This window comes from Pseudopipra pipra, chromosome 16 (assembly GCF_036250125.1).
Source record: "Pseudopipra pipra isolate bDixPip1 chromosome 16, bDixPip1.hap1, whole genome shotgun sequence".
Classification (NCBI taxonomy): Eukaryota; Metazoa; Chordata; class Aves; order Passeriformes; family Pipridae; genus Pseudopipra; species Pseudopipra pipra.
The window spans coordinates 1,250,333-1,270,740 of record NC_087564.1 but is presented as its reverse complement, the minus strand read 5'-3'; the positions used below and the strand labels follow the sequence as shown (position 1 = coordinate 1,270,740).

General features: G+C 53.7%; 2 protein-coding genes across 8 annotated transcripts in view; both read left to right on the top strand.

Moving 5' to 3' along the window:
- Positions 1–8,173: 8,173 nt before the first annotated feature.
- Positions 8,174–9,700, top strand: NHLRC4 (NHL repeat containing 4). The gene has a single exon (XM_064672498.1). The coding sequence runs from the start codon at positions 8,176–8,178 to the stop codon at positions 9,283–9,285; it is 1,110 nt and encodes a 369-aa protein (XP_064528568.1). The 5' UTR covers positions 8,174–8,175; the 3' UTR covers positions 9,286–9,700.
- Positions 9,701–11,627: 1,927 nt separating this feature from the next.
- The window catches only part of PIGQ (phosphatidylinositol glycan anchor biosynthesis class Q), a 39,951-nt gene continuing 31,170 nt past the window's right edge, over positions 11,628–20,408 (top strand). For 2 of the 7 annotated variants that reach the window (XM_064672489.1, XM_064672491.1), the window contains exons 1-2: positions 12,039–13,226; positions 16,015–16,706. In XM_064672489.1, coding sequence (XP_064528559.1) covers positions 16,042–16,706 — 665 coding nt within the window. In that variant the 5' untranslated portion in view covers positions 12,039–13,226; positions 16,015–16,041. Of the gene's footprint in view, positions 11,729–12,029; positions 13,227–16,014; positions 16,707–20,408 lie in introns of those variants that run through there. The other 5 variants (XM_064672493.1, XM_064672492.1, XM_064672490.1 and 2 more) reach the window with 5 other exon arrangements.

Genomic DNA, 20,408 nt, shown 5'->3' with positions numbered 1-20,408 from the left:
TTCCCTCTCCTCCCGGTTCAAGAGCAAAGGAGAGCTCTGGGATTGGGAGGGAGGGAAGTTTCCTAATAAACAAACCCTGAGGGAAGGCTTATCTTGGGCAAGGCAGTGGAAGGAACCAGATTTCAAGGTTCCTTGTAAAAGGGGAGGTTGTCATGCTCCCCCTCCCATTGGCACAAGGATGTGGCCCCAGGGAAGCTGAGGGTGGAGGTGGGTTCGCTGCATCCTCAACCAGTTTTCCAGCTGCACTGGTGTGACTGTGAGCTCTGGCTGGATGCCCTGCCAGGGTCAACAGCAAGGGGAGACAGTGCAGGGGCAACCCAGGCACCCTGGGGCACAGGGATGGGGCCAGAGTTTGTAGGGAAGGGTGGCAGGTCACATCATGCTGTTCATCTTGAGCATGAGGTGGGAACATGCCACAGACCCCATGAAAATGCTGTGTCCCCAAATTTCCCCGGCAAAGGGCCAGTGGTAAATTTTGGGGATGGATCTCATGCTGGAAGAGGACTTTCACTGCAGAGGTACAGTCCCAGGGCTTCATGGGGGACAGCAGGGGCTGTGGTGGGCGTCACCTCCTCCCATTGCACCTCAGCCTGGTGGGGGAAACAACAGTCCAAGGGATGGAGCAGAAAACTCCCTTGGGATTTCTGGGCACTCACTCGTAACAGTGGAACCAGCTGGGGACAAGAAGTGGTTCCTGCCCAGCACAACCAGTTCTCTCTTACCCCAACGTGGGCAGAGCAGAGCTCAGAGCAGTGGAAAGTTACTAAACGTGGACTCAAGAAGGGCCAAGGTCGGGCAGGAGATTTCTGAGACGTGTGAAGCTGCAAAGACAACCTGGAGCAGGATCGCTCCGTCTCGGGCAGGAGGGGGGCAATGACCTGCCTTTGCAGCAGTGACAGGGCAACTTCAACAGCGTGTTGAGGGCAGGCAGAGATCTCAGGCTGGAGGACTCTGGAGCTGTGAAGACAAATCAGGAATTGCCCCAGAACTCTTCCCATCACTCCAGGGGGTCTGTCCAAGTCCACCTTGCATTTCCCACCTGGGGAAAGGCTGCCAAGGCTTCCTTTATGCCAAAGGACTGCACACCCGGGGACAGTTTCCCCATGACCTTAAGTAAGGAGCAGCAGTGCTCTCAGGAGCTCCAAGCAAAGTGTCCTGGAAGACACCTGGAGAACATCATTCCCTTTTTGTCTCTTCCTCAGCCCTCTCCTCAGCCTTGTCCCGCCCTTTGCTTGGAAGCATTTGCACATTAGGAGCAAGCAGGGGAGGATGTGGCTCCCCTCGAGGCAGAAATGTCACCCCCAGGGCTGGTGGCACAGCACGGAAGCAGCACAGATGTGCTGAGAGCTGGCAGGGGCTGATCTGTGAGGGCAATGAGATTGGACAGACAGCCCAGCCACCAATTCTCACCCAAACTGCAGCTCCTGTGCAGGAACCACAAGCCCTCATCCTCCTGGGAGCCTCTCTGTGGGAGGAATAGGAGCAGAGACAGCCAGAAGGCATCACTCCACACAGTTGCCTGTGGCTCATCTTGCATCCTCTGCTCCCAGCTGTTTGTGGAAGCAGCACTGCTGCTCCTCACCGCTCTCACCACTGTGGTGGCATCACTGCCTCCAGCCATCTCACATGCCCTGCTGACTGTCCCCTGGCTCTGATGGGAACACTGCTGGAGTGTTTTGAGTCCAACATGAACTCTTCAACCCCATCGGCCATGAACGCTGAGCTGCAGAGCAGTTCCTGGGACAGCAGCTCCAGAGCTGCTCCGGCAGCGCCCGTGTTCTCCATCCCCCCATGGCATGCAGCCAGTGTAGAGGAGCAGCTATCCCATCTCCTCAGATTTAGATGAGGAAAAACAGTACAAAAAGCTACAAAATCTCCCTGCTGCGTTTTCCCATCTGTTATTGCAATTGGAGGTTTCCTTTCCCTGCTCCTGGATGCCTCCGAATGGATCGTTTCCCTGGGTATTTGCCCAGGGCAGAACCTTTCTGGCTTTGGAGCTGGATCAAAGGCCCATGGAGGGAAGCACTGAGGTTTAAGTACTTAAAAGAGCTGGAGCAGGGAGAGCAGTGCTCTGGCTCTCACAGGGCTGATGCTCCCGGAGGCAGCCAAGCCGAATGGGGAGAGAGTTTCCCTCAGGCTTCGCAGGCTAAGACAGGGTGAGATCCCAGCTGCTGATGATGTTTGATCAGCTCCTGCCTTCCTGCCCACTTCCCTGCCTGGAAGGGACCTGCACCTGCTGGGACTGAGGCAACATGGGAGATGCCAAGAGGTGCTGAGGCACCAGGGCTGGGTGCTCCCCACGGCTGCCTTGGGGTGCAGGGGAAGATGCTCAGGGTCAAAGGGTTGAGAGAGAAGGAGGAAACAATCCTGCAAAGCAGAAGCTGCCTGAAGACCCAGGAGAACCTGCATGGCCAGGTACAGTGCCTGGGCAGCCCAGGCTCCCCCATCCCAGGCAGCAGCTGCTGCGAAGCCCAAACAGCCACATAATTTTCCCAGACCTGGGGCTCAGGGAGTCAAACCACCCAGCCACTGTTATTTCCTCCCTAAGTTTAGGTGTGGGGTACCCAAGGATGTAGGCAGTTTGTGGTTTGGGTGGGAAGGGAGAGCAGAAAATGCAGGTGCAGGTGCTTCCTTGTACACTTGTAGGGGTGCCCAGCAGCAGTGCCAGCCTGCACACCTCCCTGCCAGAGGAAGGGCTGGAGCAACGCTTCCTGGGAGACCAAATGGTCCAGTACCAGCCATAAGAGGAGGTTTCTGGCACACAGCTTTGCTCCAGTAATATCCCTGCTGGAGTTCTGCAGAGCTCCTGGACCTCCAGAGGCCTCCCCAGCAGGCTGAACATGGAGCTGTGTTTGCAGAAAGTTTCTGTTCATTTCCTGCTTCCCACATGGCCTCGGGTTGCTGTTCCCTGCCAGGACAGGAGGATGCTTCACTTTCCTCCCACTGCCCTCCTGGACTAGTGTGGAGAGGCTGCAGGAGCCAGGTCAGGTTGGGATGGAGGGAGCCAGCCTGGTGGGACCACTGCCCAGATCCCATGGCCTTGGTGACAAGCTGGTGCCCAGGGTGGGTGGGGAAGGGGTGGCAATGGGGACACTGCCCCCAGGACAGGCTGGGGCTCATCCAGGGGGCTGCTCGTGGCAGGAAGAGGGCTTTGTGGCAGTGCCCTACTGTGCTTCACAGATTTTGGGCCTTTCTGTCAGGCTCAACAGGGAGCTTGATGTCTCAAAGAGGATTAACTCCCTAATCCTCTTGTGAGCCTTGTAAGAGCAGGAGGCTGCAGAGGAGGAGGGAGAAAGGGAGTAGCCCAGGCTCAGCCCTTGTCAGACCCTGGAGAATCTTCTCCATGGGTGTGGTAACCAGCAGTGGGGATTCCAGAATGTCCATGCCAGCCAGAGGAGAGGGCCAAGGCAGTTTTAGGGACCAGAGTAGTTACAACTTTCCTTTCTGGAGGGATTTCTGCAATGCCTGAAGAGGAACTGAATTCCTGCTCTCAGCTCCATGGAACCAGGTTCAGGAAGTCCCAACCGCAGTCCCAGCCTGTGTGGGGGATCAACCTCCAAAAGCACTGTCCCCAGTGCCCCCCAAGCCCCTGTGTGTCTCCAGCTGGACACTGCAGGCATTTCATGGAGAGTGGGGGAGTGTAGCCGGGCTGGGGCTGTGCTCGGGCTGGGAATCATGTTTTCTGTCTGGCTGTGCAGGGGATACTCTGGCTTCCCACTGAAAGCTCTCGGGCAGTCTTGGGGCACCACTTCCCATTGCACCCACCCAAACACAGACACAGACACACGCAGACACACGCAGACACCGACACAAAAACACACAGACACCCATACAGACACACACACAAACACACAGACACAGACACCGACACAAACGCACAAACACACGCGGTGCGTTCCAGCTTTTTGATAATTAGTGCCAATCACCCGCGGTTGTTGGACAGACGGAGCCGCCTGGTGTCTGTGCAAAGCAATGACCAGCCCGTGTCCAGCCGGATGCTGCTGCCATCTCACCTCGTCCCCACATCGCCCCTTCAGTCCCTGCAAACCATCACAGCCCTTGGCTGCAACGCCCTTGTGCTGACAGAGGTCTGGAGCAGGCTGGGGATTGCTGGGGCCCTCTGGGATGGAGTGCTGTGACATCCAGCGTGGACCTGGGGGTCCTGGCAATGGCCAGTCGGCCCTGAGTCAGCAGTGCCCTGGCAGCCAGGAGGGCCAACCCTGTCCTGGGGGCATCAGGCCCAGTATCACCCGCCTGGCCAGGGAGGGGATTGTCCTGCTCTGCTCTGCCCTGGGGAGGCCTCACCTCAACATTGGGGCAGTTTGGGGGGACACAATGGAAGGAAGAGATTGAGCCATTGGAGAGTGTCCAAAGGAGGGTAAAGAGATGGGGAAGGGCCTTGATTTGAAGCCGTGTGAGGACACTGAGGGCACTTGATGTGTTCAGCTGGAGAAGAGGAGACTGAGGGGAGACCTCAGTGCAGTTCCAACTGCCTGGGCAGTTGAGGGGCAGAGGAGGGGCAGGGACTGAGCTCTGCTCTGGGGGGACCAGGGACAACACCCAGGGAATGGCTGGAGCTGTGCCAGGGCAGGGTTAGGTGGGATCTCAGGAAAAGGCTCTTCCCCCTGAGGGTGGTTGGGCACTGACCAGGCTCCCCAGGGCAGTGGGCACAGCACCAAGACTGCCAGAGCTCCAGGAGTTTGGATGATCCTCTGGGGCACAGGGTGTGACTCTTGGGGATGGTCCTGTGCAGGCCCAGGAGTTGGACTCCATGACCCTTGTGCATCCCTTCCAACTCATCATGTCATTCTGTGACCTGAGCAGGCTGAGGACTGCTGGGACTCAAGGCTGGAGTGCTCCAGTGTCCAGCATGGACCTGAGCCCCAGGAGGGGCTCATTGCACCGTGACAATTAACACTGCACTGACACTGTGGCCATCTGTGTCCCCCCAGTCCTCTCCCCAGCCAAGGAGCTGTGCTCTAGATGGGGAAATATTTTTTTCCCCCAAATCTGTGACTTGGTAGCAATGACATCGGCTGCTCCTGTGGGATCTCCCACTGGCTCCCTGCACACATGCACAGTGCCAGGTGGGCACCAAGCATCCCTGGGCACAGAGACTGGCAGAGACCCAGGGCTTGTGTGTTCCCTGTGGACACTCAACCAAGATCTGCTGTCCCTGGGCCAGGGTGGGAAAAGTTGCAAGAGGAGAAGTTCATCACTCATACCTGCAAGGAATGTGCACCAGAAAAGCCTGAACTGAACCCAAACTCTCTTTCCCTTGGTCCATTTCCAGAGCCAGCGGGCTGACCATGCCCTTGTCCTTGAACCCTGTAGCTCCCGGTGCTGGTGTGGGCATGGGCTGTGCCAGGCCCTGCCATGACACAGGTGTCTTTGGGGGTCCAGGGATGGCTTCTGAACAGGTTGTGACAGAGCCACGGTCCTGGAAAGGTGAACAGGAGCCCCAGGGCCAGGCTGTGTTTGTTTATCCTGGTGATGGAGCTCACAACAGCAAAACAAAAGGTCAGACCCTGTTGCCCTGGGAGATGGTTTTTGAAGCTGCCTCCCGTCCTGCTGGGGCTCGGATGGAGCGGCCACGGTGCTTGTCGTGTCAAGTTATTTCTGTAATTTTGGCTGGTAATAGGTCTGAAGCAGCTTCCCAGGCACTGTGAGCTTCGGAGTCTGATACAGGACCAGAAGGGCCCTAAACACACGGCAAGAGGAGCACCCAGTCCTGGGGCTTTGGGGGCAGATCTCCATCCCACAGCTCCTGCAGCCAGCTGGACCCCAAACTGCTTCCTGAGCCCTAAGGGCCAGGTACTTGCAGGCCCTCCAAACATCCCAGAGGTGGCTGAGTCTGATCCAAACTTCACTTACCTTTGGCCCATCTGAGGAATGAATAGATACAAACTTCTTCACACCTTGACCAGGTTTAAGGTGGGTGGTTTGAGCTCACTGCTGGCAAAGGTGGATGGAGCACAGACAGGAAGCACTGCCAGAAATCACTGCCAGGGAGGAAGGGCAGGTTCTGAGCAGCCCCTTGCAGGCTGCTCCTGGCCAACTCTGCTTTTACTCCTGACCCTCTTTGTTGGAGCTGAACTGATAAATGCAACCATCAACTCCAAACATGGATTTGCCCAGCTGAGGGGAGCCTGGTTTGAGCAGCATGGAGATGGAGAGGGGGGCTGTGCCAGGAGTCCTGGCTGATCTGCCTCTTCCTGGAACTTCTCCATCACTGCACCTCAAAGCCTGATGTGGCAAAATTCCCCAGTCTCCTTTTTGCAAGCGGGGAGACTGAGGCACACAGCTTCACAGTGCCCCAGGCTGGGGGCACACGGGGAGGCAGAGACACAGCCACAAGACCAGGCAGGAGCCCTGATCTGCAATGAGGGTCCCTGTCCCACCCCAGCAGCTGCCAAGGGTGACGTGCAGCAAATCAGCCCCTTTGCCTCTCCTTAAAAGCCCCAAGTCATCCCCGCAGCTGGGCACCTTGGAGCACAGACCAATCCTGCGGGAAAGGCACCTTGTCTCTGGCAGGAGACCAGCAGGGAATAAAAAAACCACGCAGATAAGCCCTTGTGTCGCTGCTTCTGGTTGTCAGCACAAGGAGTTTTGTGTTTACCCAGACCCAAGGGCAATCGCCCGTCACTAACAACACAAGATCCCCTGGTCCTGCTCCCTGAGCCCGGCAGGACGACTCCTGCTCCTGAGGCAGCAGGACAGAGCTGGTGGGACAGAGCAGGACAGAGCCGGTGGGAGGGCAGCACTGCCAGGGAAGGACAGGCAGCTCCCCAGACAGCAGGACTGAGGTACAAGGTCTGTTGAGTTGGGCTCGTGGTCATTTCCCTGAGTTGTGCGGGGGACAGGTCAGAGACCTCTTTTTGGGCTTAGACCCCTGAATGAGCAGCTCAGGCTTGGCTCAGGACACCATCAGGGGTCTGAGGGCAGCTTTGAGTGCCCAGCACCTGAGAAGGGAGGTGGATGCTCGTGGTGAGGGGGGTGTGGTGGCTGGCATAGCAGTGGCTCAGTTTCCCATCTGTAAAATCCAGTGGTTTGGATTTCGGACTCTGTCCAGCGCTGAAGGAGGACCCTGACATGCAGTTCTGGGTGGGGGTGGGGGGCTTATTTCCACCAAGCACGTCTCTGCTGCTGGAGACAAAGCACAACCACTTTGGGGAAGAAACAGCTGTTCCCAGGCCCCAAATCCAGCAGAAATTGGATTCCGTCTCTATTCACACTCATCCCCACCATCACAAATTTGTGTTTGGTAGCTCTGCAAGTATTCAGGGGATGGGGTTTAGATAATTGTGGGATTTGCACATGGAAAGGACTGTTTGGCAGAGTATGCCTTAGCTTCCTTCAGTTGTGGTTTGGGGAAATGTCCCTTTTGCAGGCAGCACAGAGCACATGATCCAGGCAATCATGGGACATGGGGCGATAAAAGTGGAGTGACAGCCTGCAAACAACTCAAAACAGCCAAGTGTGCCCATTATAATATTAATTATAATCACATTTAAAACAAAGTGAACTTCTGCCTCCCCAGGAGCTTTAATGAGGCCACATTTCCCTTGCCGGCTACAAGCTGTGCTCCAGCCAGGCCCTGGGAACACAGCAGAGCCGGGCTCCCATCACTGCTTAGTGTGTCTGTGCAGGGCCAGGAGTTGGATTTGATGATCCATGTGAGTCTCTTCCAGTTCAGAATATTCTGTGATTCTGTGAATGAACATGGTTTGGAGAGATGAGGCTCACAGAAAATAGGGTTAAGAGGTGTTAAAGACCTGAGAGAAGCCACTAATCTGAGGAACCAGAGAGGTGGAGATGCCATTCAATGTGCTCACACATGACTCACCTTTACACAAAAATCCTCAGGCCACATCTGACACCAGCTGAGCTATCGTTGAAGCCAGTGGACCTTTCTGGCTGTTCCTCCAGCTGCAGATCCAGCTTGATGACTCTTTCATTTTCATGCCAATGTCCTTGTTTGTCTTTATGTCCCAAGCACATAATTAGCTGGCACTACAGTGATGTGGTTTCTTTGGCACTGAAGTTAATCCAGACCAGTGTCTACACCTTGACCCTGGGTAGGCAGCAAATGCCTTAGTGTATCCCCAGGGATGGCAACAGGCAGGGACAGTCATGGTCCTCCTGCTTCCCCCAAACAGGGACAAGAGATTTGTCATGGACTACACGCTGGAGACCAGCCAGCTAAAGGAGAAGCTGCTGAAAACCATCTACAGCCTCCAGCTGAAGTCATTTGCCACTCTCCAGACAGCCAGCCCACTGCTGAGCAGCCAGCCCAGCATGGGCATGGTGACACAGCACCAAGTCCACCAGCTGGAAGATAAGGCCAAAAGTCTGTGTGGAGATCTGGACAACATCAAGAACCTCCTCCACTATTGCCAGGATAACCTGGTCCGGCAGATCCCCAACCCCACCGGCAGCCGCTATGGGGGTGTCCGTGGAATCCACTGCTCCCCGGATGGCTCCATCTACCTGACAGCCGAGAACGCTCCCTGGGTCCACGTCCTCTCCAGCACAGGCCACACGCTGCAGGCCCTGCCCTGCCAGCAAAGGGGGAAGGGCACTTTCTTGCCAGAAGATGTGACTGTGACTCGCACGGGAATGGTGGCTGTGGCCGACATGGTGAATGAAGCCATCTGGGCCTTCAACCCTCACACCAGCCTCTCCAAGAGGGAATGGATAAAGATCAGAAAGGTTGGTTCCCCCAGGGGCATTGGAGTCGACTCCATGGGCAAGATCTTGGTAGCAGACTATGCCCAAGGCCAAGTGCACAGCTTTGCTCTGGACCACGCCTTCAAGACACTCCAGGTCCACTCAGTCCCTGACCTGCAGGGGCCTCGCTACGTCAGCCCAGCGCCCAGCGGGGGCTTTGTGGTGAGTGAGGAGTGTGGGGACGCCAAGGTCTTCACGAGCAGCCACAAGCTCCTCTGCTCCCTCAGCAGCAAATATGGACACCAGTTTGGCAACCCCGCTGGGGTGTGTGTGGATAGGGATGGCAGCATCCTGGTGGCAGACGAGCAGCGCCGGACAGTCCACTTGTTCCCAGAGCATGGGGCTCCCGTCTGCCTGGTGTCCATGGGGCTGCGCAGGCCTGCTGGCATGGCTTGCTCCGCCTTTGGGAACCTCTTTGTGGCAGACACGGGGGAGAACTGTGTCAAAGTCTTTAAGTACTGTGTGAGATCCCCTTACAATCCCACCAACCCTGGTGGTCACCCCAACCAAACACCCAGGAGGGGAGGGAGGATGGCTCCACTGCAGCCCAGCTGAGCTGTGGGTCTAGTGGTGGCTGTGAGCTCCATCTCCTTCACACAGAATCATATCATAGAATCATGGAATGTTTTGGGTTGGAACGGACCTTAAAGCTCATCTTGTTCCAACCCCTCTGACATGGGCAGGGACACCTGCCACTAGACCAGGTTGCTCCAAGTTCCTGGCCTTGAACGCTTCCACGGATGCAGAGCATTGCCCCAGACCTGACCTCCTGACGGCTCCCAGCTTCTTCCAGATGGCAGAATCAAGGACTAGACCAACTCTGGAGCAGCTAAACCAGCACCAGAGTAGCTAAAGGATGACCAGGCTACTCAGAATTGGCCACGAGTTGGTACCTTGGCAAATTTACCACCACACTCTCAAATCCTTGTGTGTTTTTGCAAAGCTAATATGAATATTTTTCTTCCCCACACACTGTTTTGATGTATCATGGTTCCACCTTCCTGATGCCAGAGTATGACCAGAGTGGTAAGGCCAGAGCTGGCAGCCATGGCCTGCCAGAGAATCATGGAATCACAGAATGGTTTGGTTTGGGAGAGACCTTAAAGGCCATCTCATTCCACCCCCTGCCATGGGCAGGGACACCTTCCACTAGACCAGGTTGCTCCAAGCCCTGTCCAGCCTTGCATGGTTGAGACAACTGGTCTGTACTAACTCATCCCCAGGATATTAGGAAAAGTTTTGGAATCACAGAATGGCACGCTGGGTCTGTAACAGACTTCAGGAGAAGGGTAGGATGAAGGGAATTCCGTCTGTGCTGCATTCCTGACCTCTACAGGGAAGCAACAACCACTGCACAAATTCCATATGGGAACGTGGAACTGCTCGCACTGCCCCCTGTCCCGGGGCTGAGACTGCCGGGCTGGGCTGTCTGTTATCCCCTGTCGAGGAGAGCTCGGAGCCACTGCCCTTATCGGCAGAGACCAGGGAGAGGCGGGCAGGGTGTGGTGGCACAGGGAAGGGCGTTTTCCTCTCCCATCTGCAGCCCTCAGTTTGGACATGGTGCTGAACGGCTCCTTGGCCTCTGCTGATGTCTGAGACCTGAGTCCAGTCACCACCTCTCACCCCAAACGATCCCTGGAGAGGGCCTTGCTCCTTCCTGGCCTTGGAACAAGCACTGAAGATGTTGAAGATGGTGCCCTCCCAGACTCCTCTCCCTGTAGAACGAGGCAGCCCCAGAGCAAACCCAGAAATAGGGAAGGGGCCTGTCTGTGTGGTCTGCAGGTATGGAGATGAGCCTGTCCCATCCCAGGGAGCTGAGCTTCCAGAAAACCAAACCTTCCCCCACCTTATTTCCAATTCTGTGGCACTCAACAACAAAAATAAACCCCCAAAACCTCTTCTCCAGCTCACCTCCACCTCCACACCCACTTTCCCTTTTCATGTGAGACCCCCTCACATTGTCCAGAGTCTTCCCAAGCTCGCTGGCCCCAACCCACCACTGGGTAACAGGAGGGAAGCTCCCGGGCACCCATCTGCACTCATGGGCCTCTGCCAGGCCAGGGAGCTGCTGAGGTGCTGGGGGTGGGAGTCAAGGGGTCCTGTCAGGACAGCCCCTGGCCTGTGGGGGTGGGGGATAATAGAGTCCCATGGGGATGGACAAGTCCCTGACCTTTGGGAGGAGGGACAACAGGGTTCCTGAGGAAAGGCAAGTCCTTGGACTTTGGGGATGAGGGTGAACAGGGTCCTGCTTGGCAAGGCGAGTCCCTGGCCTTTGAGGATGAGAGACAAGGGGCTCCCATGGGGACAGGCAAACCTCTGGCCTCTGGGGACATGGGACAACATGGTCCTGTGGGGACAGGCGAGTCTCTGGCCTTTGGGGATGGTGGACATCAGGGTCCCACATTAGAAAGGGATGTCCCTCACCTGTGGGATGGGGACAACAGGATCCCATGAAGACAGGAGAACCCTGTGGGATGGGGGGCATTGGGGTCTCGTGAGGACAGGTGAGTCCCTGGACTTTTGGAACAGAGGATGGGGTCCTGTGAGGACAGGTGAGCCTCTGGCATGTGGGAATGGGGGACAACTGGGTTCCATGAGGACAGCCGAGCCTCTGGCCAGGGAGGATGGAGGACGACAGGGTCTGGTGAGGACAGGTGAGTCCCTGGGTTGTGGGATCGGGAGCAGGGGGGTCCCATGAGGACATGCGAGCCCCTGGCCTCGCTCCAGGGGAGGACGGGCACGCCGACTGCCCTTATCGCCCGTCCCAGGCGGCCCCGCCGCTCCCCGGCCCGGGGAAGGCGCCGGGAGGAGCGCGGGGAGCGGGCACAGGGAGCGGAGCGGGCACAGCCGGGCCCTCACGGGCAGCGGGCACAGCCGGGCCCCGAGAGCCCCGGAACGCGGGCGGCGGGCGGCGGCGGCGGCCGGGCCCTCCCTGCGGGGCCCCGCGGCTCCCGCGTCTCCGGGCAACGCGGGCGGAAGCGGCGGCGCCGGGCGGGCGGTAGGAGCGGGGCGGGCCCGGCCGGGCCGGGGGCTGCGGGGGGAGCCGGGGGAGCCGTGGGCGGGGGGCACTGCCGGGCCCCTCACGGCAGGAGAGACACTGAGGGGCTGGAGCACGTCCAGGGAAGGGAACGGAGCTGGGGAAGGGGCTGGAGCAGCAGGAGCGGCTGAGGGAGCTGGGGGGGCTCAGCCTGGAGAAAAGGAGGCTCAGGGGGGACCTTCTGGCTCTGCAACTCCCTGACAGGAGGGGGGAGCTGGGGGGGTCGGGCTCTGCTCCCAGGGAACAAGGGACAGGATGAGAGGAAACAGCCTCAAGCTGTGCCAGGAGATGTTTATACTGGATATTGGGAAAATTTCTTCATGGAAAGGGTTGTCCAGCCCTGGCACAGCTGCTCAGGGCAGAGGTGAAGTCCCCATCCCTGGAGGGATTTAAAAGCCGTGTGGATGTGACACCTGGGGACAGGGGTTAGTGGTGGCCTGGGCAGTGCTGGGGGAATGGTTGGATTTGACGGTCTTGGAGGGCTTTCCAACCTTTATATTTCTATGATTGTGTATCTCCTGGCCTGCTCTCCCTCACCCCCTGGAAGGACCTTGGAGTGCTGAGGTGTGGGTTTGACCCAGGGTCAGCACCCCTTGGCTCTGCTGGTGGCCACAGGATAGCTCATGTGGTGACACCTGGGCCACATCCCACTGTTCACCTTTGCTTTTCTGACAAAAGTTCTGAAATTAATTCATCCTGGGGTCCTGTCTTTATTTTTTGGTCACCTTAACACATTTTAGGCGGTGTCCAGTTTTTGTTTTGGTCGCCTGAGATCGTTTGCTGATGCTCTGCAGCATCTCAGGGAAAGGCTGGGGGTTTCCAGCAGGAATGGGTGGATCTGGAAGATTTTAGGCACTTTATGAACAGGGACTAAGCACATTGGTAGGATTTTTCTGCTCAAATTAGCAGCAGTGAAAACAATTGACTGTGATGACACTTAAGAGGTGAACTTTATATTCAGTCTATTGAAATGAATGAGGTGGGATACCTAGCCAGTTGTGGATTTGGGAATACAAACCACAGTAACGTAAGAATAGTTGATCAGCTGGTTTTCAGCTATCAAGATATTTTGTACAGCCTGAAAATTGTATCAGAATCTTCTCTGCAGCAGCCAAAGGGCAGATGATGTGCTTAGGGTATGATTTGACCTGAGCTATAGCCAGATTAGTTGGGTGCATAAAATGATATTAATTTAAAAGGTTGGGAAAGGTGTAAGAGGAAAAACTCCCAAAATAGGGAAGATAAGGATAAGTGTTTCTGCTCCATGAGAAGTTTTCCCAGATGACTGTGGCTGTCTTAAAAAAAAAATCTCAGTGAAAAGTAAATATTTGTATTGAGAGTCAGTAGACAATTCCTCTTCCAAATGTCCAATGGATGGACAAAGCTTTAAGGTCAGCTGTGCAGAGACACTGGAAGTCTCTTGTAGGGATACACTCAAACACCTCTCACATCTCTTGAGGTAAAAGAACAATTAAAAAATCAACTTTAAAAGCTTACCTCCCCAATATTACTGATATAAGTACTGAAAACTCCCTTCAAGTACTTATTCTTTTAATTTTTCTATTTTTTCTTTCAAAAATGGAACTCAATTTCAGTTTTTAGAGTATTCAGCTATGGGCAACTTCACTTACAAGGTTTTGGTACTGTGATATAACTAGAATGTTATCACTAGCTAAATTTATATTACTTTAAGTAGTGTCTGAGCATATGTGTGTATGTACATTCCTGACACATTCAATCTGTTGTTTTGCCTTTCAGACCCCCTGTATTTACATAATTCATTTCCTTTTTCCTGGGAGTATGTCTGTGGGTCTTAGGGGAAAAGAATTAGAATCCTTTTGCAAATCTAAAGCAAAACATCATCTCACCTGACAATGTTTCCTTAACAGCCTGAGTTAAGCAAGAAGGCATGAGAGGTGGTGAAAGGAGCACTACTTTGGCCAGTATTCCTGGACAAACCAGGGATACTGAAGGGAAGGAAGGCGAAATATAGGGGACAGATTTGATTTCAAACTATTTTAAGGACTAATCTAATTAATTGTGTCTGTTTCACCACTTCTGGATAGGACATGTGTCCTTCGACGTCTCCATGGTCCTCCAGAAAAATAACACCAAAAATACCTCTTTCCGTAGAAGCTATTCCCTATATTTCCAGAGAAGTGAAAAATAAGCTTGGAAGTCTTGTTTTTCAGTCCATTTGGGTGTGATAGTCACGAGGCTTTGGTGAAAGATGCCATTTTTAGGTTGTGCTGCAGGTCTCTGTCCTGCCCAGGCCTGGTGTGCTGCACCCCGACAGCCTCGGGGCGTCACAGCTGCCACTTCTCCCCTCCCTCACACAGCTCTCTGCTTCCCTTCCCTCCTGCTGGAGGCTTGAAACCCTTTGGGAAAATACATAATAGTTGAGGTTCTATCACTTGCCCAGAGAAGCTGTGGCTGCCCCATCCCTGGAAGTGTTGGACGGGGCTTGGAGCAACATGGTCTGGTGGAAGGTGTCCTCACTCATGGCAGGGGGTGGAACAAGATGGGCTTTAAATTCCCTTCCAACCCAAACCATTCCGTGATTCTATGATTCTTTTGAGATCCTGCTTCCTCACAGACTCCAGGTCTCCAAGGTTCTCCCTCTGTGGCCTCCAGATCTCACCAGGGGCTGGAGGGTCTGTGGGGCAGCAAGGGACGGTGCTGTGTGCCCTCAGCACCTGCCAACACTGTGCTTCCAGCACCACGCTCCAATAAAATCCCTCAGGAGCACCCCTATGTCTGCTTGAGGGAAGTTTTGGGGGTGCTTTGCTGTTTTGCAGTAAAAGGGAAAATTCAGTCCAAGGAAGAACAACATTACTCCTTGCAAAGGCAGCTGTGGTGCTTTTCCCATTGGAGGACCGTGCTGTGCACCAAGGGAACCTCACCTTGTTGCTCAAGGAGCTGAGAACTTCTACATTTCCAAGTGCTGTACTGGGGCTGGGGGACTGGAGGAATCGTAGAATCCCAGAGTGGTAAGTTTGGAAGGGACCTTAAAGCCCATCTCATTCCACTCCTGCCGTGGGCAGGGACACCTGCCACTATCCCAGGTTGCTCCAACCTCGTCCAACCGGCCTTGGACACTTCCAGGGATGGGGCAGCTGCAGCTCCCCAAATTACCCTTCTCTGAGTTTTAACCCCAGAGGTTAATCACTCTCCTTTGCTGCTCCCCATCCCTCAACACCGTAGCAAATTCCCAGGTGCTGAGATTTACTGACTCCCTTGTCCTGCTTTAACGGGAGGAAAACAAAGCTATCAGGGCCTCCCTGCACATCCTCTGTCCGTGTTATAAATACCCTCTGTGTTCCCTTTCCGACTGACTGGGTCCCTGCAGAGGAGGCAGCCTCGGGGCCCTGCGGAGTTTTCACATCCCTAACAAAGCACTGAAGGACGGCAAAGGACAACGGGCGCCGGGTGCGACTGTTCTGCGCCAGCGCCCTCCTTACTGCAATTACAGCTCTGTTAGAAACCTCCACCTTATTTAAAGAGACACTGTCAACTGCCTCAAAGCTCCTTTTGGGAAGAGTCTCCCAAAGCCACTGAGATGTGTTCTTAATGATGGGGAGAAAAACACTGGAGATAAAGAGCACTGATAAAGTGGAGAGGCTTCTCCATTTTTAGGCTCTTGTGTCTAATGAATGAAAACTGCTGCACTAACTTCAATTAATCACTGTAGTCCCTTTTGATAAAATTGTTGTTGCAGTTTCCAGATGAGGTGAGTGAGGCAAGAGGAGCTGAGTGATCTGACTAAGGTTGCTCAGTGAGTTTTTGCAGAGCACAGCTCCGGGTTCTGAGGTGATAAAAGAGAGTCTGAAATTATCTGGCTTTATGGCATGGATCAATATTTGATTGTTGGTGATAGCAGGAAATACTCCCCAGAGACACCATGGTGCACTCTAGAAGTGCTCCAGCACATCCAGTTGGGGATCTAAGATCCGAGGCTGAATGAATTCCTGATCTTTTCTGGTCCGATGCGCTGTGCTTATCAGTGAAAGACCTTTCCAGGACTCACAAAAGGTGACTCCAGGCTCACCTTTCCTCACTTCAAAGACTGCAGATCATCAGGAACCTCCTGAACGTGTGTGTGTCTGATGGCTGTCACTGTCCTTACACAAGTGGTTGGGCGCAGTGTTTTCAAACCTGCTTGGTTCTCCTCCCTGGTGACTTTGGCCAGCTCAGATTTTCTTGCATTTACTCGCCATTCTCAGCTTTTATTTTTGTGTTTGTTGCAGGTGTCCCGTCCCTCCAGGGTCCCTGCCATGGTACTCAAGGTGTTCTTCCCATCGTGCTGCTCCTCGGCAGACAGCGGGATCCTGGTCGGCCGCTGGCTGTCGGAGCAGAGCTCTGCCGTTGTCCTGGCCGTGGTGCACTTCCCCTTCATCCCTGTGCAGGTGAAGCAGTACCTCGGGCAAGTTCAGCACCTGACCAAAGTCAGCCTTTCTGTGCTCGGCTCCTGGAGCAACAGCAAACAGGAGAAAGAGGAGGGTCTGAGTGAGTTCTTGGAAGACCTTGGGACCATATTCTCCCATGAGCCTTGGATTCAGATAAGCAAAGAGGGAGACAGCAAGTTTTGGAGCTGCTCTACCCTTCAGAAACACTCCAGCAGCCCTAAGGAGGAAGAAGTCATCTTGGTGTACTATGACCAGCGCAAAGTTATGCTCTCCCATCTGCACCCCCCTCTGGACACAGGTGATGGGAGGGCAGAGGATGCCTCCAAGCTCTCTACCATCTTCGACACCGTGGCCAGGAGCAGGGTGCTGTTCATGACCGACAGGTACGACGAGGGGCCCATCAAGCTGACCCACTGGCAGTCGGAGGGGGTCGAGGCCAGTATCATCGTGGAGCTGCTCAAACAGACCTCTGTGCCTGCCTGCATGCTCCTCACATTCCTGCTCTCACTGGTCTCTGGGATCTGCAGGAGCAGGTAAGTGATGTGATGTCAGCCAGCTTGTTTTGTGTGGAAGTGTAATTTAGGCATTTACAGGATTTCTGCTCAGCCCCAGTGAGAAATATGGTTGATACAAAAGGTTCTGTTGGAAGCAGGCTGCTGTTGGAGTTTGGGGAGCCCCACTGAAATCACAAGGCCAAAGGCTCCCTCAGATAGGACTCTTCATGGAGCTGGGAGGGTTTCTGGGGAGGCATTTGCAGCAGCCCCACTTCACTTTCATCACAGCTGGGCCAGTGGATTTTCAGCTATTCCATGGCTGACAGAATGCTGTGAGCCTCTCCTTAATGGCTTCACAGCTGAGACTCCCTCCTCCCTGTTTGCTGTGAATCCCTCCACAGCTGTCAAACGTCAGCAAATAGTATTTCTAAATCCATTGTCCTCCAAGAGACTGTGGTGCTGCAGCCTTGGAGCCTTATAGCAGGTCACAGGGATTGCTGCTGTGCACGAATCCTTGGTGAAATCCTGTTCTCACAACCAGGAGACTGACTAGGATGATCCACATGTAGTATGTGGCAAGTGCTTGCACTAATGAGGAATTCTGAGCAGATTTGAAGGGGAGAAGTTTAGAACCATGGAATCATTTAGGTTGGAAAGATCATGGAGTCCAACCATTAACCCAGCACTGCCAAGGCCACCACTAACCCATGTCCCCCTGTGCCACATCTACATGCTTTTTGAACACTTCCAGGGATGATGATTCCACCACTGCCCTGGTCAGCCTGCCTGGAGAGGCTGTGGAGAGGGAGGAGAGTGGAGTTCTGGTTCCAAGCTGTAGGGGGACACTTTAATTGATGAAATTTGGATAACAGCTACTACTGTATTCATGGATAAATCTTCTCAAGTGCAGCCTAAGGGCAGGAGGAAGGGAAGCTTTTAACAGTTTCCAATTGTGTGATACTGTTGTGAAAGAATTACAGTGAAACTCTTCCCATGCAAAGACTTTCTGAACAGTAGGGTTACCTATTTTGGTACATAAAGGGGAAACTGTCCAGTTTTGGACTATTCTATTGGAAGAGATTTAGGATCAGGCCAAAACCTGATATAATCAAGGACACTGGTTCCTGGGGCTGCCCTGTAGATGCTGACTCTGTGTTAGTGGCTGTTAATGGTGACTAAGTCACAACTTTGTGGTTGGGCAGAAGATTCGGAGTCAGCCCAGAAGGTCCTTTTTCTGGCTGTCCATGGGCTGTGCCACCACCAACAAACAGGATGATCCTTTTCTTTGTCTTAAAAGGTCCTGACTTGATCAGTCAGGCTTAGAGTCAGGTTAACCCAAGGCTCACAGGTCCCCAGAAGGCCACAGTCTAACTCAGGAACTCGAGCTCAGTCTGGTTGGGCCTGGATAGCTGCTACCCAGCTTCTCAGGAATTCTGACTTCAGCTTTCCTAAGCCCAGGATGGATGTTTTGAGGCACAGCAGCAGCCAGCTGTACCTGCCAGCAGGCAGAATGTGGGGCTGGCTGTGCCCAAACCTGGGCTGAACTTGTTCTTGGGCTTGGGAGACAGATACAGCTTGTTCTCTTCTCTGTTTGATTCACCCGTAGGATCAGCATTATACTCACTTATCTTACAAAGCATCAGTCTTAGAGAACAGAGATTAGTACCTGGCTTTATAACAAACCTCCTGCTCAACTTTCTAAGTCATTTAAAGGATTTTGGTTCCACTCAGCACGTGGTGTGTGCTACAACCTCCCTTGTGCCAACATCCTCAAGGCAGGGAGGGTTCAAGGTGTCATGGGCAGGTGTCCTTCCAGTCCCCTCCTCCCTGTGCTGGGACAGGATGTCCCATAAAATAAGATTTACCAGGTTTTTGCTCCTTCAGGTCACAGGACTTCATTCTTTCCCTGGTTTTTGTGATGTCAGCTTTGAAAAGCTAAAGAAAGAGATCAGCAATGTCCTCTGGGGCTGCAGACCTTTTGGATATGCCCTGTTGTGTATTTGCACAGGAGAAGCAGGGCAGCAGCTGGAAATCTCAGGAAGTGAGTTGCTGACACCGGTCCAAGCTCACCCAGTGCTCCCTTATCTTGAGTTAAGCCATTTCTTCAGCACCACCGTGTGCTGAGGGGTGGCCATTGCAATTCTGCTTCAGAGGGACTTGGGGGCAGGATTCCCATTATCCCTGAAGGTCTCTGTACTCTTGGGGACATCAGGATGATTTTGTCTTGGGACAATAAGTTCTGTGTGCTCCTTGTGGAAAAAAGTCTGTTTATAAACACCATGAGGTCTGATCCCTCATCCAAAGGGAGGCACTGTTCCTGCAGTTTCTGGGAGTTCTGGTTAATGGAGCTTAATATTTGCATGTGATCTAGATTTGGAAAGATTACTTTTCATCTGTTATCTGAAAAATCCCCTCTCACTCCTGGGAAAAAACTAAATTGGAAAATCAAGACTTACTCATGGAGGCTGTGCTAATTTATTGCTAAAATTCCTTATATTTGGAAATACCCCAAAGATCTCCTGCTGCTTAAATAATGCAATGACACAACATCACTGGATTTCTGTTGGGTTTTTCAATCTGGTTGGTTTTCCATTGAAGTTCTGAAAATCATTCTATATAGTGGGTGGTAAACAAGTGGGAGCATTTCTGGCAATGTGCAAAGGGGTAGGAGACCACGCAGGGAATATTTCTGGCTTTCTTCCTCAGCCCTCCTAGAGATGAGAGTTCCTGTAGCACATCCTGCAGCTGCTCTGTTGAGCTTTTTGCAGTATGTTTGTGTTTTTATTTCAATAAGGATGTGTATTTCCTTTGCAAAGAAGGTGTGTGAGTGGAGTAGAGGTTGTCCTTGTGGTGTTGGGTGAAAAGAAAAGAGAGTCAGTTGTAGCACAGACAAGCACATCCATCTGGTGTGTCTGTTGCTTGAGGAGCAGCCCTGGATGTGGGAGACACCCAGTGCTGGGAGAGGATGTGGGACTGTCACTGTGAGTGTGTGGCACAGGGCCCTGGATCTGCTGCTTTCTGCCTCAGCTGAGAGGGTCTGGCAGCTGGGGTTTGACTGGTAATTCCTCACCTTCAGCCATCTGGACATAATCCCACAGGTAGAGTGTTGCTCCTTCCCCCTCCTTTGCATTTCAAGTGCAATTCTCTGCTCTAGTCAAGTTTTGCAACAGCAGAATTTGTAACTGCTGGGCTGGGGCATAATTGGAAGAGAAAGCTCGTCTGCTCTTGTGTCTCTGTGAATCTGTGAGCCCAGGTCTTTGCATCAGTGACCCCCCCTCTCCCGCCCCTGCACGGAGCTCTTTCCTCCACCCCTCCTCTGACAAGGCAGCTGAGGAGCAGTGCTTTCATTTGTCTCCAAGGTGGGAGGCTGTAGCGAAGAGCTGAGTAACTTGGAGACCTCAAATTAAGAGTGATTCACAGAACACTGCGTGTGTTTCAAAGCCAATGTGTCTGAAATCTGAATGGGGAGGGAGGGGGAAGGGGGCACTTCAGCACTTGGGTTTTCAAGCTGACAAACCCTGCACGAAGGGTGGGTGGAAGGGCTCAGGGGGATGTGGGGAGGAGGGGATAGCAGCCATGGGGAGCTGAGTGGGGTTTGGAGGGGCCATACCCTTGTGATCTGTGTGAAATGCATAAATAGTCTGTCCATCCCAGACTGTCCTGCAGGCACTCTGCTGCTGGGCGTGGGCTGATGTCCTCTGGTGAGATCCATGGAAGGCAAGCACACTTTGCAGGGACACA